Source organism: Chinchilla lanigera, unplaced genomic scaffold (genome assembly GCF_000276665.1).
Source record: "Chinchilla lanigera isolate Chin_1 unplaced genomic scaffold, ChiLan1.0 scaffold00070, whole genome shotgun sequence".
In the NCBI taxonomy this organism is placed as follows: Eukaryota; Metazoa; Chordata; class Mammalia; order Rodentia; family Chinchillidae; genus Chinchilla; species Chinchilla lanigera.
The window spans coordinates 5,721,927-5,744,981 of record NW_004955471.1 but is presented as its reverse complement, the minus strand read 5'-3'; the positions used below and the strand labels follow the sequence as shown (position 1 = coordinate 5,744,981).

Here is a 23,055-nt window from a genome sequence, read left to right as displayed (position 1 = left end):
TGTGTGTGTGTGTGTGTGTGTGTGTGTGTGTGTGTGTGTGTGTGTGTGTTTGGTGGTGGTAGTGATGATACTGGGGATTGAACCCAGGGCCTTTGCACTGAGCTATACCCCTGTGCCTTTTTAAAATATTTTCTTTTGAGGTAGGGTCTTGCCAAATTGCCCAGGCTGGACTTTTAACTTGTAACCCTCCTGCCTCAGCCTCCCAGAGTGCTGGGATTACAGGAGTGTACCACCACACACATAGAAGTTATAACTGTCCAGTTTTCCACTTTAAACATCACCTTCTAACTTGTGCTGTACACTGAGAAATGTCCTGAAGTGGCCATGTCATTATCTCTATTGGTGACAGTGAATTTTCATTTAGGATTTTGGGCTGCTGGATATTACTACATTTCTTAGAAAAATAAAACTTAACTATTTGAAAGCCTCATTTTTAGATAAATATCTCTAATACATTCCTTTTAGATAAATATCTCTAATACATTCCTCTAATACGGCAAATACAGTATTAAGCATCAGTTGCAGTTAAATCCTACAGATCATGGAAAAAGGGGATCTTGCAGAGGGTATCATGGAGATAACAGGCCCGTGTTGCTGGAAGCTGGGGTTTGGCCCCTTCCATCACCTGAGGCAATTATTTAACCCTCTCCACTTCATCTTTTAATGTGTGAAGTAATAACCGCACAGAGTTGTTTTTAGAATTGATATAAGATTCCATTTGTATAAAAAATCCAAAAGGTGAGTCCATAGAGACTGGAAGTAGACTGGTGGTTGTCTGGGGTGAGGAGAGAGTGCGTGGGCAGTGACTGCTGATGAACAGGTGATGAAGTTATAAGTTAAAATTCGGTTATACCGATTTTTAAACAATTCTGTGGATGTACTAAAACCGTGTGCACTAAACAGCTGGATTTTATTATGCATGAGTCAAATCTCAAAGATCCTTGAATGAGCTAATGCATATAAGGTGTTAGCTTTTCTTGGCTGTGACAAAATACCTTATAAAAACAACTGGTGGCTCAATTTTAGCTTACTTTGTCAGAGACTTGAGTTCATGGGGTGGTTCCATTGCTGTGGGCCTGGAGTGAGGCGGAGCATCTTGGCAGAAGGTCATGGTGCAGCAAGGTTGCTCCCCTCATGGCAGCCCAGATGCAGACTGTGGGAAAGGGCAGAGAAGAAGGGGCCAGGGCCCAGGTGCAGTTCTCGTGGTCGCACTGCCATGATCCACCCCCATCGACCAGGTCCCCCGCCTGTGTGCATTCCCTGCCATAATGTCCTCAAATTAGAGGATTAATCCGCTGGTGAAGTTAGAGCCCTCATGATCCATTGTCTTCTCAGAAGCTCAGCATTTGGCACATGAGTTTTAGGGGCATTTCAAATCTAAACCACTAAAAGGTGTTTATCAAGGTGCGTGGCATCAGCAAAGGAACAATAAATATTAGCTATTTGTATTCGTATAATGCCATTTGTATTAGCAGTGATTGGAAAATACTAGGTTTACCTGCCAGATCTGCATGCTGATGGTGTGGTGGCCCTGTGCTGACCACTGGTGGGCAGCCTTGGCTAGCCTGCTTCACTTACCCTTCATCTATCAGCCCAGCTGATGGACACCATTCCCCAGGATGTCCGTCCACTGAAGGCAAGGAAGGGACCTGTACTTGGGGGGCACACATTGCCTTCCCTATCTCCCCGGCTTGCTCCTGTTTAGATCTTTGGTCCCTTTTTTTAATGAGGGAAAAAAAAACAATAATAGGAGAATAACAGTAGTTAATAAATTGCATATTATTACCTTCAAAGTAGTCACTCAGAATATAAGATATGGGCATAAAAATTCTCCAAAAAATACTTAGTTCACTTTCTTTTCAGTGAACTAAGAGAAACTAGTAGTATAACCATCTTGTATATTTTTAAAGGCTAATATTTGTGTTGGGTGTGAGGTAGATCTCTGATTTCTTTTTATCCAAATAAGTGCCATCTAGCCTAACGTCCTTTATTGCGTAGTCACTCCTTTCTCCACAGATGTAAGAAAAATGAAAATCACACATACACACATAAAATTAATTGCATAAATAAAGAAAATTTAAAGCTACTCCAAATCTAAAGCATCACCCAGCTCCTTTTCACAATTCCTGAAACTCCCGTGTTGCTCATTTATTTAGGGAAAAGCGTTGAGCAGTCCCTAAGAAAATGTGAGTGTGACCTCAGAAAGCTGATAGAGTGAGCCACATTAGCCCTTACCATCTTGACTTAGATCATACTTCAGTTTACCTAATCTAAGAAAATACAGGTTGCCTCCGTGGTGCATTGTGGTTGAAAGAGCATTGGAGATTCAGGAAAGATCCAAGCAGAGGCGCTGCAGGGCGGGAAGGGAGAGTGGAGCCTTATTCACAGCGCGGTATCCTGGCCAGGGGAGGGGCAGAGAGAAGTGCTGGGGTGCGGCTGAGAGCACAGGAATCACTGACAGGGTGAAGAGACAAAAAGCACAAAAATCAGCCTTCATTTATTTTGCAGGTTTACCTTAATTGAAGAGTTGTTTGATTTTGTATTTAAGTTGCCCAGGCTGGTCTTGAACTTGCAGTCTTCCTGCCTCACCCTCCTAAGTGCTAGACTTACAGATGTGAAACACTGTGCCCAGTGAGAGTTTGAAGTTTAACTCCAGATAACACCCTGAAGTCGGATTTGCTGACCACGACAATGATAAGCTTGTCTTCTTGTGTAAAGAAACTAAGGGCTTATCGACAAGCAACTGCTTGTCGATAAGGAAAGGCCTTTCCTCAATCTTACCCTCTCCTCAGCCCATGTAGGCCGCTGGCTTTGGGTGGAGAATATTACATTCTCTTTGCTAATTTACTTAGAATTACTGCAAAATAAACCAGTCAAACCAAATTGGAAATCCAGGCCAGGCATGGGAGGTAGCATTGCTTTCAAATTAGAGAAAGCATTCAGTTAAGTGGTAATAAATGAAATGGATTTTATTTTTTGTGAATTATACTTCTGTGGGAAGTCATTAACTCCTTTCATTACAAATAGAATATAAATTGCAGAACTTTCTTCTTTTCTCATCCTAATAAACATACAATTTTTAAGGCTCTGTTCATAAAGGTTTAATCCTGGGCACAGTAAGGAAAAAACTAGCTTGAAAGGAAAAGAGGTTTTAAAAAAAACCACTGTTTTGCCAGGCATGGTGGTGCACGTCTATAATCCCAGCACTCAGGAGTCTGGGGTAAGAAGAGCACCATGAGTTCGAGGCCAGCCTGGCCTACATAGTGAACTCAAGGCCAGCCTGAATTACACAGCAAGACCCTGTCTCAAAAAGAAACACACACACACACAAAAAAAAACACTGCTTTGAGATAGAATAAGTACCATTGGTTTTTTTGTCTTTTTTAACTTGAGTTCCTTTTTGTTTTACTTTCTGGGAGAAAGCAAGCGAGGAAGAAATGGCGGGGGGACAGTAGATGGATAGATGTGTGCATGTGTGCTAGAGGTTTTGAGAGTTATTTCTATCCTCCATGACAAAAAGACATTTTTTCTCAGTTTGATACTAATTCCCTCATTTTGCTCGCCTATATGGTTTGCATCTTGTAATGTGTCAAGAGAACTCTAATGAGGGGAAAAAGAGGACTGGTCTTTGTTATGGCTTGTATATGAGTTATATGTAGATGTCCCCAAAGCCTCATGCACTCATAGGTGGGACTTTTCAGAGGTGGCTGAATCTCGAGTTTGCGATAACTAAATTAGTCCAATGATTGATTTAGCTTAGTTCTGGGTATGGGTATTGGGAAGGCCCACCCCAGATGTGGCTGGCCCCATCCAGTAGGCTTGTAACCTGGATGGGATACAAGTCAAAGGAAGGCTTGCTGCTGCTGCTGCTGCTGCTTTTCTGCCTTCCCTGCCATGAGCTGTTTCTCCTCTGCTATGCTTCTCTGCCATGCCACCCTGCCTTTGGAGCCAGCCAATTATGGACTGAAATCTCTACAAACTGTGAGCTAAAATAAACTGTTCCTCCTTTAAATCGTGAATGTCAGATACTTTGTCTTAGCCATGAGAAAAGTAGCTAAGACCATCTTTGAGTGCATAAATCCAGCATCTATCCTTTCACTTCATTTGCAGCCCTGTTTGACCCCTAAGGATTCAAGCCATGCTCAGAAGCCTATTGACAGTAATACTCCTCATGCTGTTGTTCTTCATGATTTTCCAGCAGGTAAGGGCATAAATAATAACTTGATGGAGCCATAGGGTCCAGAAGTGAGACATCTTCCTCTGGTTAATCTTTCTTCTCTGTGCTTGTAGATCCTAGACTGGAGATGGTACCTTCTCCAGTGTTCTGCCTTTAGGAAAGAACACTGAGCCCGGCCATTCCAGAGAGCTCGGTTACATACACTTCCCTGGGGGTGGGGGACAATAGCAAATTAACTTTTTCCTTTTTTTTTTTTTTCTCTCTTTTTTTTTTGGTCTTTTTGAGACAAGGTCTCACTATACAGTTCAGACTGGCTTTGAGCTCACTTTGTAGCCCAGGCTGGCCTCAAATGCACAACGATCCTCCTGCCTCAGTGCTGGGATTGTAGGAGTGTGCTACTGCACCTGGGCTAACCTTTTTAACTCTTTCATAATACTGGGTACTAACTGTCTTTGTAGTAAAGTTTCAGTTCTAGTTGAATAAGTGAAGTTCTTTTGTCCTAAATTGTCTTATCCCTACTTATCTATGAGATCAAAATGCTTAATTTTAGTAACCATTTTTACATACCATTCATACCCAAGACTACAAATAAACTTTTTTTCCCCTTCAATGCTGGGGATTAAACCTAGGGGCTCACACATGCTAGGCAAGTAGTTTATCACCGAGATACATCACCAGCCCTGAAATAAACTCTTGATTTATTTATTTTATACACTTGGTAAAGTGTATTTTAGTGTGGATAAATTCACTTGCCAAAGAGCTATAGTACTCCCTTAGTTAATATTTGAAGTTGAAATGATTTTAAGCCTGAATGAGAGTAGTGATAATATACCATGTCTATAAAGCCCTTTCATTACTCACTGTATATTCAACAAGAGATTTATATTGGCACCAGTAGGAATCACTGGCCAACGTAATAGCTTTAAAAACATTATTCCCCATTCATCAATGCATAGTAGATGCAACTAATTTGATCTTAGGAGAGCGAGCTCATAATGTCAAAATTCAGAACACTTTCTTTCAAAAAGTCAGTTTGACTAGTATAATCTGTTTTCTAATCAATGGAACATACCACCTTAGTGGACAGAACTAAGTACTACCTTGTTGTCTAATCAAATCTGCAACCAGGATTACTTCCCATATGTCACTAGACTGTGATATTACAGAGCAAGCTGATGATCTGAACCTCACATCTGGAGAAATTGTGTATCTTCTCGAAAAAATAGATGCAGACTGGTACAGAGGAAAGTGCAGAAACCAGACCGGTGTGCTTCCGGCCAGCTACGTGAAAGTCATCGTAAGTGGGCGGGGCCTATTTCATTTGGTCAGATGCTGTGTGGCTGCAGTGGTACTTGTTGAAAAAAAACAGCTAAAAGCCTAGAGTCATTGTTCTATTTTAATTAATTAAGTTTATTGGTATATTTTAAATATACATAATGAGCACTTTCATCCTAGGGACTTTGTACCTGTACATGACTCATCTCAGTTCAGTTTTTTTCCCCTATTCTTGAGTTCTAGTTTTCTTTCTTTCATTGATTCATTTGGAATTTAGAAAATTCAAAAATAAAGGCTGAAATAAATAAAAAGCTGGGCTAGGGATATAGCTCCTCGGCACAGCCCCTGCTTTGGAAGTGCAAGGTCATGAGTTTGATTTCTGGTACCACAAAAAATTTAAAAATAAAGGCTTTGTTTAACTAGGTAACGATTAAGCATTATAATGTAATGTCTAATCTGTCTGGATTATAAAGTGAAAGGTCATCACAGGTCAATTGGTGACTTAGATACTGTTAGAGATTTGCTAAACACTTAAGGATTTATATTAATTCTTTGACACGTTTAGTGAACACGAATGAAATGGTTCTAGATTGTCCTGAAGGGAGTGTTCTCTGAAGTCCTGTTACCACTTCTCATTTTCTTTGTAGTGCATTTATTTTTGCTTTCTTTATCTCTCACCATTTATCTCCATTTTTCAAAAAAACTCAATTTGGGAATACAGAAAAATATTTCTATTGAATGTAGTAGTCCATTGGTGGTTTTCCACATAATTTGAAGTCTGACTGGTGAAATAAACATATTAAAGCATTAGGATCTTGTAGACTCTTGCAGCCTGACCCATGAGCACACCCGTGCTGTACCCAAGGGACTGTCGATCAGGAGGATACAACGAGACCCCCTCGGACTTCCACATTAGCAGGAAGCCTGTGACCCAGCCCTGAATATAACTTACCGATACTGCAAAGCACCAGCAGCACTAGCTTACGTAGTTAGCATTAACAGCTTATTTGAGGGGAAAAAGAAAATAATTTTCCATTACATCCGAAATTTAGGAAACAAGTATAAGAAACTCCGTATTTTCAAATAGAAATGAGTTTGAGTCTCTTGGATAATGAAATACAGGTCTTATAAGTTATTTACTGTATGCATGGCCTGATTCTTCGGAGAAATTCACCACATTCTCTAAATTAATATTAAGAATAATGTTAGCTTTAGCATTCTTCCTCATTTTTCTTCTGCCCAATGTAGCAGTAGTTTTAAAAGCACAATTACCACACTGAAATCAATCACACTGAATCTGCCACATTATTGGTATAAATGTTATTTCTAAGCCCACAAGTTTAAAAAATTGTTTTAAAACTTCAAACTTGGAGAATTCATCAAGAGGGGCCCTGATTTATTTAACACAAACCTCGTGGCCTGAAGTAGTTTCAGACTGCATGCACATGGCCAGGAATTTTATTACAGCCCAGCCTTTCTGAGCCTTGTAAATGAAGTGTGATGGAAAGTGCCTGCGAGTTAATAGATGCTTGTTTAGTATGAATTCCCCTCCCTCTTCCTTGTTCACACTGAAGGGGAAAAAACGTTCCTGAATTACGGAAAGAAGCCACAGGTTTCGCCACATTGTTTTATTTAGAGGTCAAGAAGGTATTGCAGAATCCTGCTACCTCTTTGAATAGTTGTGGTAGCACTGCTGAGTGACAGCACGAATGCCTGATGACTGGTTTCTGTCCTTTTGTTTGCTCTATTTTATGTTTTGAGACAGGGTCTTGCTGTTGTCACCCATACTGAATTTGAACTCAGGATCCTCCTGCCTTTCAGCTTCCGGAGTGCTAGGATTACAGACAAACACCTCTATTCCCAGCTTGGTTTCTATTTTAAATCCTTTTCAGCTGAAGTTTTCAGGTTGGAGATCATGGGAGAAAACCACCAAGGGTAGAATGCCACTAATACGCTTATTCCAGCTAATAAGAGGATTTTTCCGTCTATCCAAGGAGGGCTACAGCACAAGCTGTAACTTATGTTCAAAACACAAATTTAGGATTTCTTGCTGTTTAGCACCTGTTGTACTAAAGGCTTAACTTTACTGGCTGATTTCAATCATGCGTTTCCTAATTAACTTGGCCTTAACCTTATTAAAAAGTGGGGGGAAAATGCAGTTGTTACCATGGTTTTGTCTTTTACTAGGTTGATATTCCAGAAGGAGGAAGTGGGAAAAGAGAATCTGTTTCATCTCATTGTGTTAATGCGTAAGTTTTATTTTTCTTTTGCGCAAAATGAAAGGAAGCAAGCAGGTAGCTCATGAAGAATACTAAGCTTAAACCTTCTAATGTGTGATAACTCAGATCTTCAGTATCTGTTTTGTTGATGGGGGTTCTATTATTATTATTATTATTATTATTATTATTATTCAGATAAGGTCTCACTATATAGTTCAGGCTGGCCTTGAACTCACTAGGTAGCCCAGTCTGGCCTTGAATTTATGGCAATCCTCCTGCCTCAGCCTCTTGAGTACAGGGATTACAGGTGTGCACCACCATGCCCAGCTGGGATGTTTATTTGTTTGTTGGCAGTACTGGGGATTGAACTCAGGGCCTTTGCACTAAGGTATATCCCCAATCTTTTTTTTTTTTCCAAGACAGAGTCTCACTAAATTGTCAAGGTAGGACTCAGACTTTCAATCCTACTTGCACAGCCTCTCAGGGTGCTAGGATTACAGGCATATACCACCATGCCTGACTTCTCGGTGCCTTTTTAATTATGAAGAAAGCTTGACTTGTTTAAAAGTGAGTAAATTTCTGATGAAAATACAACTTGCTGATAGAAACGAACCTAAGCAGCTCTCCATGCAGTCCTTGGGGAAAGTAGCCAAGTGGCGTCTGGCCTGCTGTGTGCCACAGCCTGGCCTGACCCAGAGCAGAGCTGGTTTGGTCCCCAGTGCATTTTAGTTCAGCCTTCTAGTTTTTATCTACCAACAGATTTTTAGAAAATTCTACTATTTTTGTCACAGAAAATAAATCTCATACTAATGTGAATCTTGGGAAACTGCTAGATGGGACAGGGGTGCCACTCAGGAGCAGAGGGCATTTGCCTGCCGTTAATGAGGCCCCAGCACTGCAAAACAAAACAGAACCCTCCTAGACATTTTATATTGTTCTGTTCTAGAGAGCTGGGAGAAGTGAAGGAAGAATTAAATTGAAGGGGTCCTCCTCTGTGCATGAAGACCTTTGCATGAATTTATATACCTTCTTAGGCATCGTTGTAACTCCTCTGTGATTTAAAACCCTGCCACAGTGCAACTTTATATTCTAGTTAAATGAGGAAGTTAATAGGATTCACTACCTGGTGAAGACTGTAAACCTGTCTAGGAATAGGTCAGACAGAAGGAGATGCTCCCAGGGGACTTGAGAAAATAAATGCAAAGGTTATCACAAATAAGAAAACTTCCGACGCCACGGCAGTTGGATTTTATTTCGGGTTCAGTTTGTTCCTGTTTTTAAGCAGCATATACCATGTCAGCTGATGGAGTTTAAAGTGGGCCTGAACAGCCATTGACCCACTGACCCAGCTTAAGCCAGAATATGATTGGAGCTAGGACCGACTTCATCTCTCCAGGCAGTTGCTGGTCTTTAGCTTCTTGCTACTGAGACTTGCTTTGTGAGGTCTCAAAAGTTTGGTATTAAATCATACCTTCTAGAGACAGAATTTCATCTCTGCTTTTATACTCTTTTCAGTCAGAATTGCACCTTAGTTAAGAATTGTTCCAAGAGTCAGAAACAATGCTGTTTTGTTTTGTTTTGTGAGACCCGGTCTCACTATGTAGCCCAGGCTGGCCTTGAGCTCCCAGCCATCCTCCTTCCTCAGCCTTGCACATGCTGGAATTACAGGCCTGTGCTACCACACCTAGCAGAAGCAAAGACTTTTGTAAAGAAGATCCTGGAATCAAAGCTGGGTGTGGTGACCCATGCCTATAATCCCTCCCACCTCTTGGGAGTCTGAGGCAGGAGGATCACTGTAAATCTGAGGCCAGCCTGGGCTACATAGTGAGTTCAGGTTAGCCTGAACTACATAGCAGACCCTCTCTCAATAAAAGCAAAAAAATAAAGAGTAGGGGGAAAGGAGGAGTTATTTTGTAAAGCAGCAGTTAGGTAGAAGATTGAATGGCAAGTGTCTGCTTCCATTGCGCCTTCGCCTCCTGTGTGTAGCTATTTTCCTACACATCTGACTCGCTGGCTGGCTCGGCACATATCGTGCTTCTCTGCAGAGCCGATGCCCTAACAGGCTGCCCTCAATCTTGAGGGGAGGGAGGCTCAGGGCCAGCTCTCCTCCGCACGGTGCACTTGTGACTGAAAGGGCTCAGTGGCCACGATTGCTGCCGCCCCAGGACACAGACACATAGTGTGTGGGGAGGTTTGGTAACGAAGTAAACAGCGTCAAAGACAGAAGTGACGGTGTAAGCTGAGCCCCCACTGCATGCTCTGTGCCCTTGAGCTTCAGCTTTTCTGAGAGGATGTCATGTCTAAAAAGTAAGTCCTGGGGCTGGGGATTTAGCTCAGCGGCACAGCGCCTGCCTGGCAAGCGCAAGGTCGTGAGTTCAATTTTTTTGTTCTGTACCGGAAAAAAAGCAACAAAAAAGATAAAAAGATAGTCCTGTCCTTTACACGTGTCACTCTTGCAGAAAACTTAAAAGTTATCCAAGTTTACTTCGCTTCATAGTGCACACAGAGAAAACATTTATTGAAAGACTGAATGGAGGTTTAAAACATGTTAAGAATTAGCACTAGGGAGCGCTGATTGCTTTATGGGGTGAAGTGGTGCCCAGCTTGGGAACTGAAAATAAAACCAACTAAAACCTCTTGTTTAGAATAAGTGTGTGTGTGTGTGTGTGTGTGCGTGCGCGCGTGCGTATGTGTTCTCTAACCCACAGATATGTTCTTTGTTCAGAGACCCAAGATGCATTGCTCGGTTTGAATATATTGGAGATCAGAAGGATGAGTTAAGTTTCTCAGAGGGAGAAATCATTTTTCTTAAAGAGTATGTGAATGAGGAGTGGGCCAGAGGAGAGCTTGGAGACAGAACTGGGCTTTTTCCCCTGAACTTCGTGGAGCTCATTGAGGATCACCCCTCCTCTGGAGCAGATGTTTTAAGTGAGTACAGGGAATACGGTTTTTGTTGTGCCCTAATTCAAGTAAACCAGTAGCATGACGATATAACCACATTACTGTGCTTTTTAAGGTAAAAGGAAAAATTATTTCAAGTGGTTATTTGCATGGGGTAGTCATTACTATGGTTCAAAGAGCTGGATTTTTGTTTTGAATAATTAGCAACAGCTTCATATAAGAAATGGCAAGGGCTTTCAAACAGAAATGGGCTGTGGAGTTTAATTAATTAATTCGCGTGTCCCCTCGTGGAGTAAACAGTCCTGGAGAGAGGGGTGCAGGCAAGGAAGGAAGCATGCCTCAGGCTGGAGCCCCAGACCTGCACTCGCCCTGACTCAGTCCTTTCTAATACTGCAGTCTGTTCCTCTGACATTGTGACTTTTTTTTTTAATGTAGGCACAAAGGTACCACTGAAAACCAAAAAAGAAGATTCTGGCTCAGATTCTCAGGTGGGCTGCTTGAGTGGATAACTGTAGAGACAGCTAGGTTTAACCCCTGGGAAGAATATTTTAATTACCAAGAGAAAATAGTATGAAATCACTTTCCCGTTTATATAGCACGCATTTACAGTAGTTGAGTTAAGTGGTTAATAGATTGTAAACAGAGTCACAGAAAGACATGCGCGGGTGGGGGGAAGATATGCGAGCCCGGGTAGACAGTGAGGCAGGAAGCTGGGCATGGTGCCGGTTACTCAGGAGGCTGAGACAGAGGATTGCTTGAGCCCAGGAGTTCAGGGCTGTGGTGTTACATGCTGTCAGGTTCTGCACTAGTTGGGCATCGTGTGGTCAGCTCCCCAGGAGCAGGCCTACCAGGTGGCTTTGCTGCCCAGCAGAGGGGTTGCACCTACGGGTAGCCGCTGCTCTAGGCAGGGCGACAGAACAAGACCTCGTCTCTTTAAAAAAACAAACAAAAGTGGGGAAAGACACAATTGGAGAATTCATTTAAGAAGATACAATAGGCCAGGCGTGATGGCGCACACCTGTAGCCTGTAATCCCAGCACTTGGGAAGCTGAGGCAGGAGGATCGTTGCAAGTTTGGGGCCAGCCTGGGCTACAAAGTGAGTTCAAGGCCAGCCCGAACTGCATAGCAAGACCCTATCTCAAAAAGACAAAAAAAAAAAAAAAGAAGATGAAGATATAATAAATGACTAATATTTTTAAAAAGTTAAGCTTACTAGTAATCAAGGAAATACATGATAAAGTGGCAATAAAAAGCCATTTAACCTATTCATTTAACAAGTCAGTACAACTCAATACTAATCAAGTAATTATAAGCTTGTACTGTAAAAAAAAAAAAGTGCAAGTTATTATTTATACACTGAGAAAGGGATAAAAAATGAGACAAAGTTTTAGTCACATAGATGGTTATGATATTAAAATAATAGGAAAAAATTGAAATACCTAAATATGACCATTATTGGTAGAATGTTTCGAATCTGTTAAAACCTAGATTTTATAAAGCGCCAGGTGTAGTGACACGTGCCTGTAACCCCATCACTGCCAAGCTGAGGCAGAAAGATCCAAGTTCGAGCCGAGCCTGGGCAACTTAGTGAGACTGCCTCAAGATAAAAAAGGGCTGAGGACGTAGTTCAGTGCGAAAGCCCTGGGTTCAGTCCTGAAGACAAAACATACACACGACCCTAAATTTATAAAATAAATGTCGTAGGAAGAAGGCAGAGAAAGGAGAATTCAATGTGTAGCATCGAAAAAACTAGAAGGAAATACTGTATATTTAAATTGTGAACATTAAATTGCCTCCTTGGAGCCAGGCATGGTGGCACATGCCTGTATTCTACCTGTATTCCTCAGGAGGCTGAGGCAGGAGGCTGCTGTGAGCTCAAGGTCAACTTGGGCTACACAGTGAGTTTGAGGCCAGTCTGAGTTCCATAGCAACACCTTACCTCAAAAACAAATAAATTGCCTCTCAGTATAAGATCTGATACATAAGCAGGTTTTTTCCCCACTTCTTAATACATTTCTGAATGTTCCAAATATTTGAGAACATTGGTGTGACTTTTATGGTGGGAAGGTCTTTATACTGTTTAACCTGACTCCGGAAGTGTTGACGGTAGCGGGGGTGTGGTAACTTCGTTGTTTGGGAGGATGTACTTAGAGGAGTGAGCCTGGTGGGCTCGTTGTGTTTGTCAAAACATCGCTTCCAACTGGGCTGTGCGGCTCTGAATTCTTCCATCCCTACCCACCGCTCAAGCAAACAAAAAACACTGACTGCCGTTCTCCGAAAGGACATGCTGTGCGCCTGCCTGCAGTTGAGGAGTGATAAGCTCCGGTCCTGAGGGCTGGTTACTGAAGTGCAGGTGCAAGGAGGCTCAGGCTCAGGTTTGTCATTTGCTTGGTTTTTGTTTTTGTCTTACAAGCCAAGGATTATTGAGAATTTAGAGGATACGCCAGGCACGGTGCCAGCTGCTTTGTATGCGTGATCTCATTTCATCTCGCAGCAGCACTTACTGGGTGCTGGGGCTCCGAGATGAGCTGCTTAGTGTTGTGAAGCTAGGAGGTGCCCGAGTTAGGTCCAGAGCCTTCGCCTACTTGACCCAAAGCTTTGCTCTTACTGTTTTCCTCTGCTACCTACTGGGACTGCGTTTTCCTTTTTTCACTCAGTGCTGGGGGTTGAACCCAGGGCCTCCTGCATACTAGGCAAGTGCTCTGCTCCTGAGCTACATCTTCGGCCCCCTGCTAGAATCTCTTCAGTGTCGGTTCCCATCCCACGGGGCAGAGGTGCCTCTCTGAGAGCAGCCCTTCCTGATGTATCTGGGGTGCAAACGTTCTTACTGGAGCACTCCATCTTAGCAGCACGCCAGATCTGGGTGGTAATCCTCATGAGTACATGAACTGCCTCTCAAAAACTTAGAAGTGTGATTTTTTTTTTAAAGTGTGAATTATTGGGGCTGGGGATTTAGCTCAGCGGCAAAGCGCCTGCCTGGCAGGCATAAGGTCGTGAGTTCCATTCCTGGTACCGGAAGAAAAACAAAAACAAACAAACAAAGTGTGACTTATTAAAGTCTAAGCTAAGGAATCTGATCATATCTGAATCAAGTGAAGATGTGAGGATTAACAGACCATCCGCTGATCCTCCCCAATTTAGATAAAGAGCCCCCCGAAAATTACTTTGTCAGAAGTTTTTGTGGGGGCTGGGGATTTAGCTCAGCAGCAAAGCGCCTGCCTGGCAAGTGCAAGGTTGTGAGTTCGGTACCAGAGAAAAACCAAAAAAAAAAAAAAAAAGTTTTTGTGTCATAAACACTATGAGTAAGTATTTGATGCTTTTAAATAATTTTAATTCATATAGAATATAAGAAGAAAAGGTTTTTGGTTAAGCATTATATATCCCTTAAAAACAGCAAAGCCACAAATTATGTCCCACTTGTCATCTAAAGTTATATTTCAAGGGAAAAGTTATTGGAAACTTACTCCTAAACTTGATAGCACCATAAAGTACTAGGTATTTTAAAGAACCCTCCAGGCTTTGAAGTCTTGTAACTCCTTAGCTTTTATTCCTCACTATTTTTAAGGGTTTGTACAGCTCAAAAGAAAACCTCATATTCTTACCAGACTTTGGCTCTGTAACAGGAGAACAGCCTTTCTGGAGAATGGTGCAGAGCCCTCCACAGCTTTACAGCCGAGACCAGTGACGACTTATCCTTCAGGAGGGGAGACCGGATCCTGATCCTCGAGCGGCTGGACTCCGACTGGTACCGGGGCCGACTGCGCGACCGGGAGGGGACCTTCCCGGCGGTGTTCGTGCAGCCCTGCCCAGGTAGGACGGCCGCGGGGCACACCCGTTGAGCCTGGCACCTCTGAGCTGTGGACATTTCTCTTCCCTCAGCCTCACAGTTTGTGCTCCTGCATTGGAAAGAACCGATCCATAAAGTTAGGCAAACTTCATTCACATACTGCTTTGTTAGAGTTACGGAAAAGAAAGTAAAATGCCTTCACTCAATAACGGCGAATTTTGTCTACTAAATGTATCTTGTATCTTATTTTCTATTACAAGAACATCCTTCATCATTTTGCAAGTTAAATAAGTTCAAAATTAGTTTAAAATGGAAAGGGGTTTCTTAAAATGCTTAATCAATGATGCAGCCCGTTTCTTTCAATATATTTGGATTTTTGGTGTCTTTGCAGCTGAGGCGAAAAGTATGTCTGCCACAGCCCTGAAAGGGAGGAAGGCCAAAGCCTTGTACGACTTCCACGGGGAGAATGAAGATGAACTCTCCTTCAAGGTCAGAGCAGGCATTTCTTATATCTGCAGTAAGCACTAGAGATTTTGAGATGTCTTCACTGAAAGGTAGAATATTTGGGCAGAATGTCAATTTTTACCTCAGAATGAAGAGCTCTCAGAGCCTAATTGTCGGGCAAGGCAGTAGAGAAAGTGAAAGAGGCAAACCTGGCTGAGAAGTTACACGATCAGTCAGTCATTTAGGAACTTAGAGACATCCTTGGCCTAACAGTCCCATAGTCCTCAAAGGAACTCCTTGTTCCTTGGCTTTGTACCATCAGATGTCAGTGGTATGGGAGTTTCGCTTTCCCGGGAATATGGGCATCCTCACCCTGATGAAGGACGATCCTTACATGCCCTCGCTGCCTGCTGCTACTGTTTGCCTCCTAAGAGTCTACATTCTTGTCCACAAAAACACTGACTAGCCAGGCACAGTGGCACATGCCTGTTATCCCAGACTTGGGAGGCTGAGGCAGGAAGATCTGTATGGGTTCAAGGCCAGCTTGGACTACATAGCAAGATGTGTGTAAAAAAGCACTGATCAAAGGTTGAGCTATTTTGGAAAGGTGTGTTTGGTTTTAAGAAGCCTAACATAGAATCCCAGTCTTACTTCACCAACACTGTGCCTCTTGCAAAAGCCCCATGGTTCTGTTTGCTCATCCACAGTCAGGGCACAGGCAGAGTAAGCACTCGGGGCAGTACTGGGGCCTCGCTGGGGCGTGGGCAGCTCACAGGAACTGGGTCGGACGGTGCTCGGCGAGTGGCAGAGAATCACATCTAGAGGAACGCTTGGGCCAGGCGAGACAAAAAACAGCGAGTGCCAAACAAGGCTTCCCTCGTCCACGCTAGTGTGTGCGGGCCTGCAGGGGGAGGCAGGAGGAGCTGTGTCCGGTCCTGAGAGTGCTCGCCTGTCTATATTAAAATGTCGTTTCTGTTATAAAAAACAGCAAACGATAGATAATGCTTATATCCTACCTGTTAACTGTGCAAAGTTAAATCAGTAGCCGTATATTCCTTTCCTTAAAAAATAGTCTTGATCTTTAACATCCACAAGTTTGAAAACTTCTGCCTTCATCCTTTTCAGTCTTGAGAGTCTGGCTGAAAACTTAGTCGTCTCCTTTACCTAAAGTGGTACTGCAAATGAAGAATCGGAGTTCAGACTTTCTGGATGTCATTCTGGCCTTTCAGTTATATCAAGTTAAATAACAGGATTCTTAGTGCCCTCCAGAGAGCCTGCTGGCTTCATTTCCCAGAAGTAGACTCGAACTGTGAAGATTTTTTGTTTTTGTTTCTGTTTTTGCAGCATTGCAGATTGAACCCAGGGTCTTTGCACTGAGCTACATCCTCAGCCCGTTTTAGACATATTTTTATTATGAGACAGGGTCTCACTAAGTCATTAAATTGCCGTGGCTGGGCTCAAATTCCCAGTCCTCCTTCCTCAGCCTCTCAGAGTACTGGGGATGACAGGCAGGTGCCACCACACAGGCTTCTGAGGCTTTTGTTAAGGGACTCTGCCTAGGATTCAGTAGTATTGGTCATTAATATTTTATTATCCACAGAATGTTAGTAGGTAGAACTTCATTTTATTTTTTTTGTTTGTTTGTTTTCTGTTTTTTTCCGGTACCAAGAATTGAACTCACGACCTTGTGCTTGCCAGGCAGGCGCTGTGCCACTGAGCTCAATCCCCAACCCCTAGAACTTCATTTTAAAAATAATTCTAGCCTCTGGAAACTGACCTGGTATGTGGGTATGGACCAGAGCTAAGAAAACTAACTTGGGCCATCCACTATGGTGTAATTTAGGAACATACTTGTAACAGAAACCTTCAATAGCCAGAATTTTACAGATCCTAGCAGAGTAAGTTAATGACTTGGGATAATCAACATGTTCCCTTTCCATTTTCCATAAAGAAAAGTCTAAATCAAACCCATTTTCCTGAAGCGCAATGTAGTAAGGCTGCAGATAAAAGTCTACTTAACCTGATACAGATATTTTTCAGAGTAACCCGGATCATCTTGGAACATTGTAGAGTCCTTTCTTGTGCTTTCATTCTTTATTTTTTTCTTTTGTTTTTCATTGTAGAATCCTAAACCCAGATTGTATGGAAATGATTAGAAAACCATAAAGAACAGGGGCTGGGGATTTAGTTCAGCGGCAAAGCGCCTGCCTGGCAGGCGCAAGGTCGTGAGTTCGGTTCCCGGTACCGGAGAAAAACCAAAAAAACCAAAAAAAAACAAAAACAAAAACAAAACCATAAAGAACAAAACAGTAGCTAGGCACAGTGGCACACTTCTGTAATCCCAACTACTCAGGAGGCTGAGGCAGGAGGATCATCCGCTAAAGGGATTATAATTTGCACAAGAGTGAAACACAGTCCTTCAGAGCACCCGATGAGGATAAATCAGTGTTCTGAGTCAGGGTGAGCCTCTTAAGATAGGAAAAAATACACACTTGGGATGTATTTGAATACATACAGAGATACATGTACAGAGACCAGGGATGCATTGAATAAACCAAATGTCAGGAGAAATACCTCTGTCTGTGAGAATCAATGTGAGTGCAAAATCCTCAGGACAAGTAATAAAAAGCAGGTATTGTGGGAGCCTTTCTCAGTAAACAGGGCCATGTCACAGGTTGGCCCCATCGCCTGGTGGATAGGAGTACAAGTCCTGGACTCGCATGAGAATTTAGTGCTGGTCCTACCGCTCACTGTGCATGCAGTGCTGGCAAAGTTAAGAAATCAGTTTCATTCTCTTTAAAGTCCTGAAAACGTCCCTAAAACGAGGGTAATAGCAGTAACCCCCTAGGACTGCAGCGTGTTCGAACGTGAAGTGCATGCAGTAGGACGACACACGCTAAGGCATCCGTGGCTGGCATCTCTTGGTCACTACTTAAATGTCCCCATTAGCGGTGCCCTTTCTGATGCCCTGACAGGTTGTCAGCACGCGCTCTTGCCCCTCTGCCAGCCTGGCCTCCCGCTCTAGGGTGAGGCCTTCACTCACTGTTTCTGTAGCACTCAGAACTGTGTCTGGCACAGAATAATGCTCAGTAAATACTTGCTAGAGGAAGGAGAGAATGTGTGTGTGTAACGGACACTGTTACCCGAGGGGGGTTTTAGATGAGGAGTTGTCCATTTGGAAAGTATAAACTACAAGCAGGAAAATAAAATGCAGCAGGGCTGACAATGTCAGTTGTTTCTTTGTCTGCTGGTACTAGGGATTGAACTCAGGGTCTTCACAATGAGCAAATACCCACTCCTTTTTATTTTTTAAGTTGCCCATGCTGGGTTCAAATTTGGGATCCTCCTGTCTCAGCCTCTCAGAATGTGGGGACTATAGCTGTGCCTGGTGGGAGTGGGGTTTGAGGAAAAGAAGCATACAAGCAAATGGTATCATTAAATTCCAATTTTCTTTATGGTGTGCAGTGGTACCCTGGTTCCCGAACTTAATGCTTTCCACGATTCTGGTTGCAAACAGAATTGCCTGAGAACTGAATGAAATCTCCCTGTAAGGTCAGCATTGAACCTACCCATTGAATCTGATTCTGCTCTCATCCAGTTGGGTCTGCAGCCAGAATCATGAAGAATTAAGTCTGTGAACCAAGGTACCACTGTGTCATTTAATGCTCTCTGCAACTGAAGATGAATGAGTTCTCTACAGAGAAGGTTATTCATGCTGCTCTGGGTAGGCTAGTCACCATGCTTTTAATACCCAACAGAAACCAATAATTATTCCCACCTCCTGTCTTCCTGCAGGCTGGAGCTATAATATCAGAGCTGGAAACTGTAGATGATGACTGGATGAGTGGAGAACTAATGGGAAAATCTGGGATATTTCCCAAAAACTACGTCCAGTTTCTGCAAGTCAGCTAAAGGTGAAGGTGGACTGCTCCTTGGCACGAGAACTCACTTGAACTATCAACTTCGACTATCAGATATGTTTTTGCACTATTTTTTTAAGCAGAAATATGTGAGGTATACATGGTACAGTAGAATTTTCTGAAAGCAGAAAACTTGCAGGTTTTGTGGTCAGTTTTCGTTCGCAGAAGCAAGGCGCACACGGAGAGCCGCGAGCTAGGGACCTCCGAGGGAACCGGAAACGTGCGGGGGGCTGGGCGGGCGGAGGGGCGTGTCCCCGGGGAGGGCGGCGGCGCGGCGGCCGGGTGGCTCACAAGCGAAGTCGCGCTTGGACGTCGGTTTCAGTTAGCACAAATGAATTAGCCACGGTTCTTCATTTCTTAGTTTAAAAAGGGGACGTGTGGCGTTCTACGTGCTCTAACTATCAGGACATGGTTGGTAATCTAAATTTCACTTTTGATACTCAGATTCGTTCTAACAGCTTGAGCACAGTAGCCTTCGTGCCGGGGCAGAGTCTTGCTTGGGGACGGTAGAGGACGCAGCACCGGGAGCATTTGTGAGCACATGGTGAGGTCAGCTCACGCCCACCAGATGCTCTTGTGTTCCTGGTCACTGTTCGCCCACGGCTTTGAAGGGGTTCAAACTTGGGTGCGTCTCACTTAGTGCAAAGAACCACAGCCGTCCGACACGCCTTCTAATGCAACTAACCTTCCCACCTACGTGCCGTCCTTCCCTCGGTGTGTACATGCCAGCAGCACATCTTCCGGTTCTGCAGTCATTCCTTTGACAGTTACTGGTACCCAAAGGAAAATTCATTTTCCTTGCATTACCCCAGTCATATGTAAAAGTTGTGTCTTGTTATAGCAGTACATTATAAATTACATATGCTATCTTAGAGTACAAAGCAGCTATTGGGATGAAGGCCGTTCCCAGACCCCACAGCTCCTTTCTTTGCAGTATAATCAGAGAAGAAAATAATCTGAGAGGACTGAAGGCTGGGACCTCTTTCCCAGCTGGTCTCCGCACAAGTATTAGAGGAAACAAAACACCACTTTCCTGCCACGCACTGTCACACATTCCAAGCTGAAGATAAAAGTGGTTCTTTGATTGAATCAATTACAATTTACAGGCTCAAACCAAAAAGGTTGAAGACAATCTTCCAGACAGATCAGTGGAATGACATTTCATTGGAAATGTAAAATACCTTGCCAACAATGTTCGTGACTTTCTTCTGTTCTCGAGAAGAGTTTCATATGCTGGACCACTTTTTTAGCTTTTGTTGTTTTTCCCCCATTGTCCAAAAAGCTAGGCAGCCAGTGATCCCGGCACTAGCTAAACACCATGCGGAGTTCTGCACGGAAGCAGTATCTACTCTGTCCTTGACCGAAGCTCATCCCCCAGGTGTACGGCTATGTTTGATTTTAGAGTACAGGAGCTGTGTCTTAAGTAAAGAAAAGAGTGTAAAGAAAATCCTTGTTGAATTTCTCTCAAAAGTAACTTCATGGGAAATGGATTAAAACGTTACCTAAACTCAGTGCTCATTTGCAGCAAGTTGTACGTCAGCAGTAAGGCGCAGAGGTGTGGAGGGGGACGTGAGCTGTGTATCTTTGCCTGTGTCATTGTAACATCTTATAATGAAGAGTCTGAAAGCTTGTCTTCACTAGAGGAAAAAAAAATCCCTCTTAAATGCTGACCTTCTGTAAGCAGAATAAGTGCAATAGTTGTAAATCTACTTGACAGTATAATAAACTGAACCGAAGTTCTCCAAGTCCCTTTCTAAGGCTACACTGAGTTTTTCTGAGAGTGGGAACGGTATCTTACATCCCTTTATGTCTCCAGTCCTTTGTACTGGACTGGGTGGGTGGATGGGTCGGTGGATGACTTCACATTTAGCAATACTCTCTTGGATTTACTCAATGTTATTCCTCTTTAATTTGTTGACAGAAGTCTATATTGAAATAAAATTCATGGTTACCATATTCTGTTTCACTGTTTCATGCTGTTTCTTGCTTGCTGTTTATTTCCCACTCAAGCACAAACGTAGCCAGTGGGGGATTGTAGGTACTTTCGTATTTGTGTATCGAGTGCGAGAGAAGACTCCGTATTTAAGGAAAAACGTAATTTTCATGTCCAGTGAAGCTCATAGGTGAGAAAGAAGAACACATTCTGTTTCCTTCAAGGCATTTTATGTGAGAATTGATGTTCGTCTAAGCCTCCTTAAATTGTGTGTCTCTGAATCTTTTTTATTTGTTAAAACTGGAGATGCCATTTAATATATTATTAGGGCACTAAAAGTGTATTTCTTTAAAGGGTGTCCTTTATATGCTGGAGGGGTAATGCAATTATCTGTCCTTGAGCTCATGGAAATCACAGGTCTGGAATTCAGACTGCACCATTCAGAAAGAGACAAAACAATAGATGTATCAGTTTATGAGAACTAACATTTGAAAAAACGTTTTCCTTAGGGTTAAAAATCAGTACTTCTGACAGTCATTCTGTAGTTCTTACCCAGTTTCTTGCTCTTGGATACATGCAGTATACTTGGGGGAAACAGTGATGGATGTTTGGGCCAGGTGGATCCGTGGCCGGGCATAGTGGCACAAGCTTGTAGTCCCAGCACTCAGGAGGCTTGAGGCAGGAGGCTTGCCATGTGTGCAAGGCCAGCCTGGGCTACATAGTGAGTTCAAGGTTTAACCGGGCGTGGTGGCACACACCTGTAATCCCAGCACTTGGGAGGCTGAGGCAGGAAGATCGTTGCAAGTTCAGGACCAACCTGGGCTACAAAATTAGCTCAAGACCAGTCTGAACTGCATAGTAAGACCCTATCTCAAAAAGATTAAAAAAAAAAAAAAAAGTCAGCCTGAACCACATAGTGAGACCCTGTTTTAAAAAAAGTTAAGTGGGTCTGTTCACTTTTGTGTGGTCATGATTCCGTGCCATTTTGAATGCCATTGAATGAATTCTTAGGCAGTGATTTTTTTTTTTTTTTTTCCCCAGAACTAATGGGAAATCTTGTAACCTCTGCCTTTTTCCTTCACTGTAATTACAAGGAAAAAGCCAGAGGCTCAGTCAGAACAACACCACCATCTAGCGGCCTCTCGCTGAACTGCAAGCTTTCCGCACTGCAGAGGGGTGCTTGGATACCAGCACCCACCCTGCACCTGCGCAGCTTAGTTGCTGACGGACCCTACAGTAAAGCCCCGCTCTCCCGATGCCCAGGGCGGTTCTTCGCCCTTTTTGTGCTGAAGCGATACATTTCTCTTTAGCGGTTAGACAAGCAAAGTTGATGTCTCTCAGACCTGTTAAGTGGCAACTTCTCGTACAATCTCAGATGAGAAAGACAGAATGAATGAGAAAGTTTCTCTTTCTAGAAGGTGTCCCGTCAGCTTCTCGGCTTCACGTCGATGATCTGCATTGGTGTTGCTTAGAAACTTCAAAGGCGTGGCGCTTACTTCGTGTTAAGCAGAGGACATCAGACCCCGCGCAGGTTCTGCAGGGCAGCTGGAGAGCTGCAGGCAGCGTCAGGTCCGACTTCCATACAGAGGAGCGCAGGACACTGTCTTGTTCTGGAATCTAACAAATTAACCCAAGCCCTGTTAAAGTAACACATTTATATTTCAGAGTCTGGGACACATTCTGGATATTTTTGAAGGAATCATAATTATGTGTATACCATGGATGGTTTTTAAATACTGGTTCTCTCTGCTTTTTTTTTTTTTTTTTTTAAGTACTGGGGATTGCCTACAAGGCCTTTGCACTAAGTTACATCCCCAGTCCTTTTATTTACTTTTTTTTTTTTGGAGACAGGGTCTCGATAAATTGTCCAGGCTCAGCTTGAAGTTGTGATCTTCCTGCCTCAGCCTCCCAGAGTGCTGGGATTGTAAGTATGTACCACCACACCCAGCTTATCTGTCTACTTTTAGCAAAAATTGATTAATAGTCTTAATACCAGAATATTGGACTGTTTATTCATTACTAAATAAAAAGAATAGGCCAGGTGCGCTGGCACATGCCTTTAGCTCCAGCTACTCAGGTGGCTAAAGCAGGAAGACCCTTTGGGCCCAGAAGCTCCGGGCTAGTCTGGGCAGTAAGCGAGACCCATCCATCTGATAAATGCCAAAAACTACACTTATTTCTCCAGTGGTGCTGAAGTACGTATGGGATAGAGAGTCGACTGAAAGACCAATGAGGGCCACTACATGTTTCTCCAGCTGGCCAAATGGCAACACTGGAGCTGTTACTTCCTTAGCTGGACATGATATCATAGTCCTATAATCACACTTACTTAGGAGGCTGAAGCAGGAAGATTGCACATTCAGGGCCAAACTGCACAACATAGCCACACGCATGCACAT

At 43.1% G+C, this 23,055-nt stretch overlaps 1 protein-coding gene across 4 annotated transcripts in view; it reads left to right on the top strand.

The window, feature by feature from the left end:
- The window catches only part of Sh3d19 (SH3 domain containing 19), a gene marked incomplete at its 5' end in the record, with an annotated part of 86,566 nt that extends 65,887 nt beyond the window's left edge, over positions 1-20,679 (top strand). For 2 of the 4 annotated variants that reach the window (XM_013522887.1, XM_013522885.1), the window contains 8 exon segments: positions 4,111-4,201; positions 5,344-5,474; positions 7,640-7,701; positions 10,397-10,599; positions 11,008-11,060; positions 14,196-14,382; positions 14,751-14,848; positions 18,599-20,679. In XM_013522887.1, the coding sequence (XP_013378341.1) occupies positions 4,111-4,201; positions 5,344-5,474; positions 7,640-7,701; positions 10,397-10,599; positions 11,008-11,060; positions 14,196-14,382; positions 14,751-14,848; positions 18,599-18,715 (942 nt within the window). 4 annotated transcript variants of the gene reach the window in all.
- Between the last annotated feature and the right edge of the window lie 2,376 nt (positions 20,680-23,055).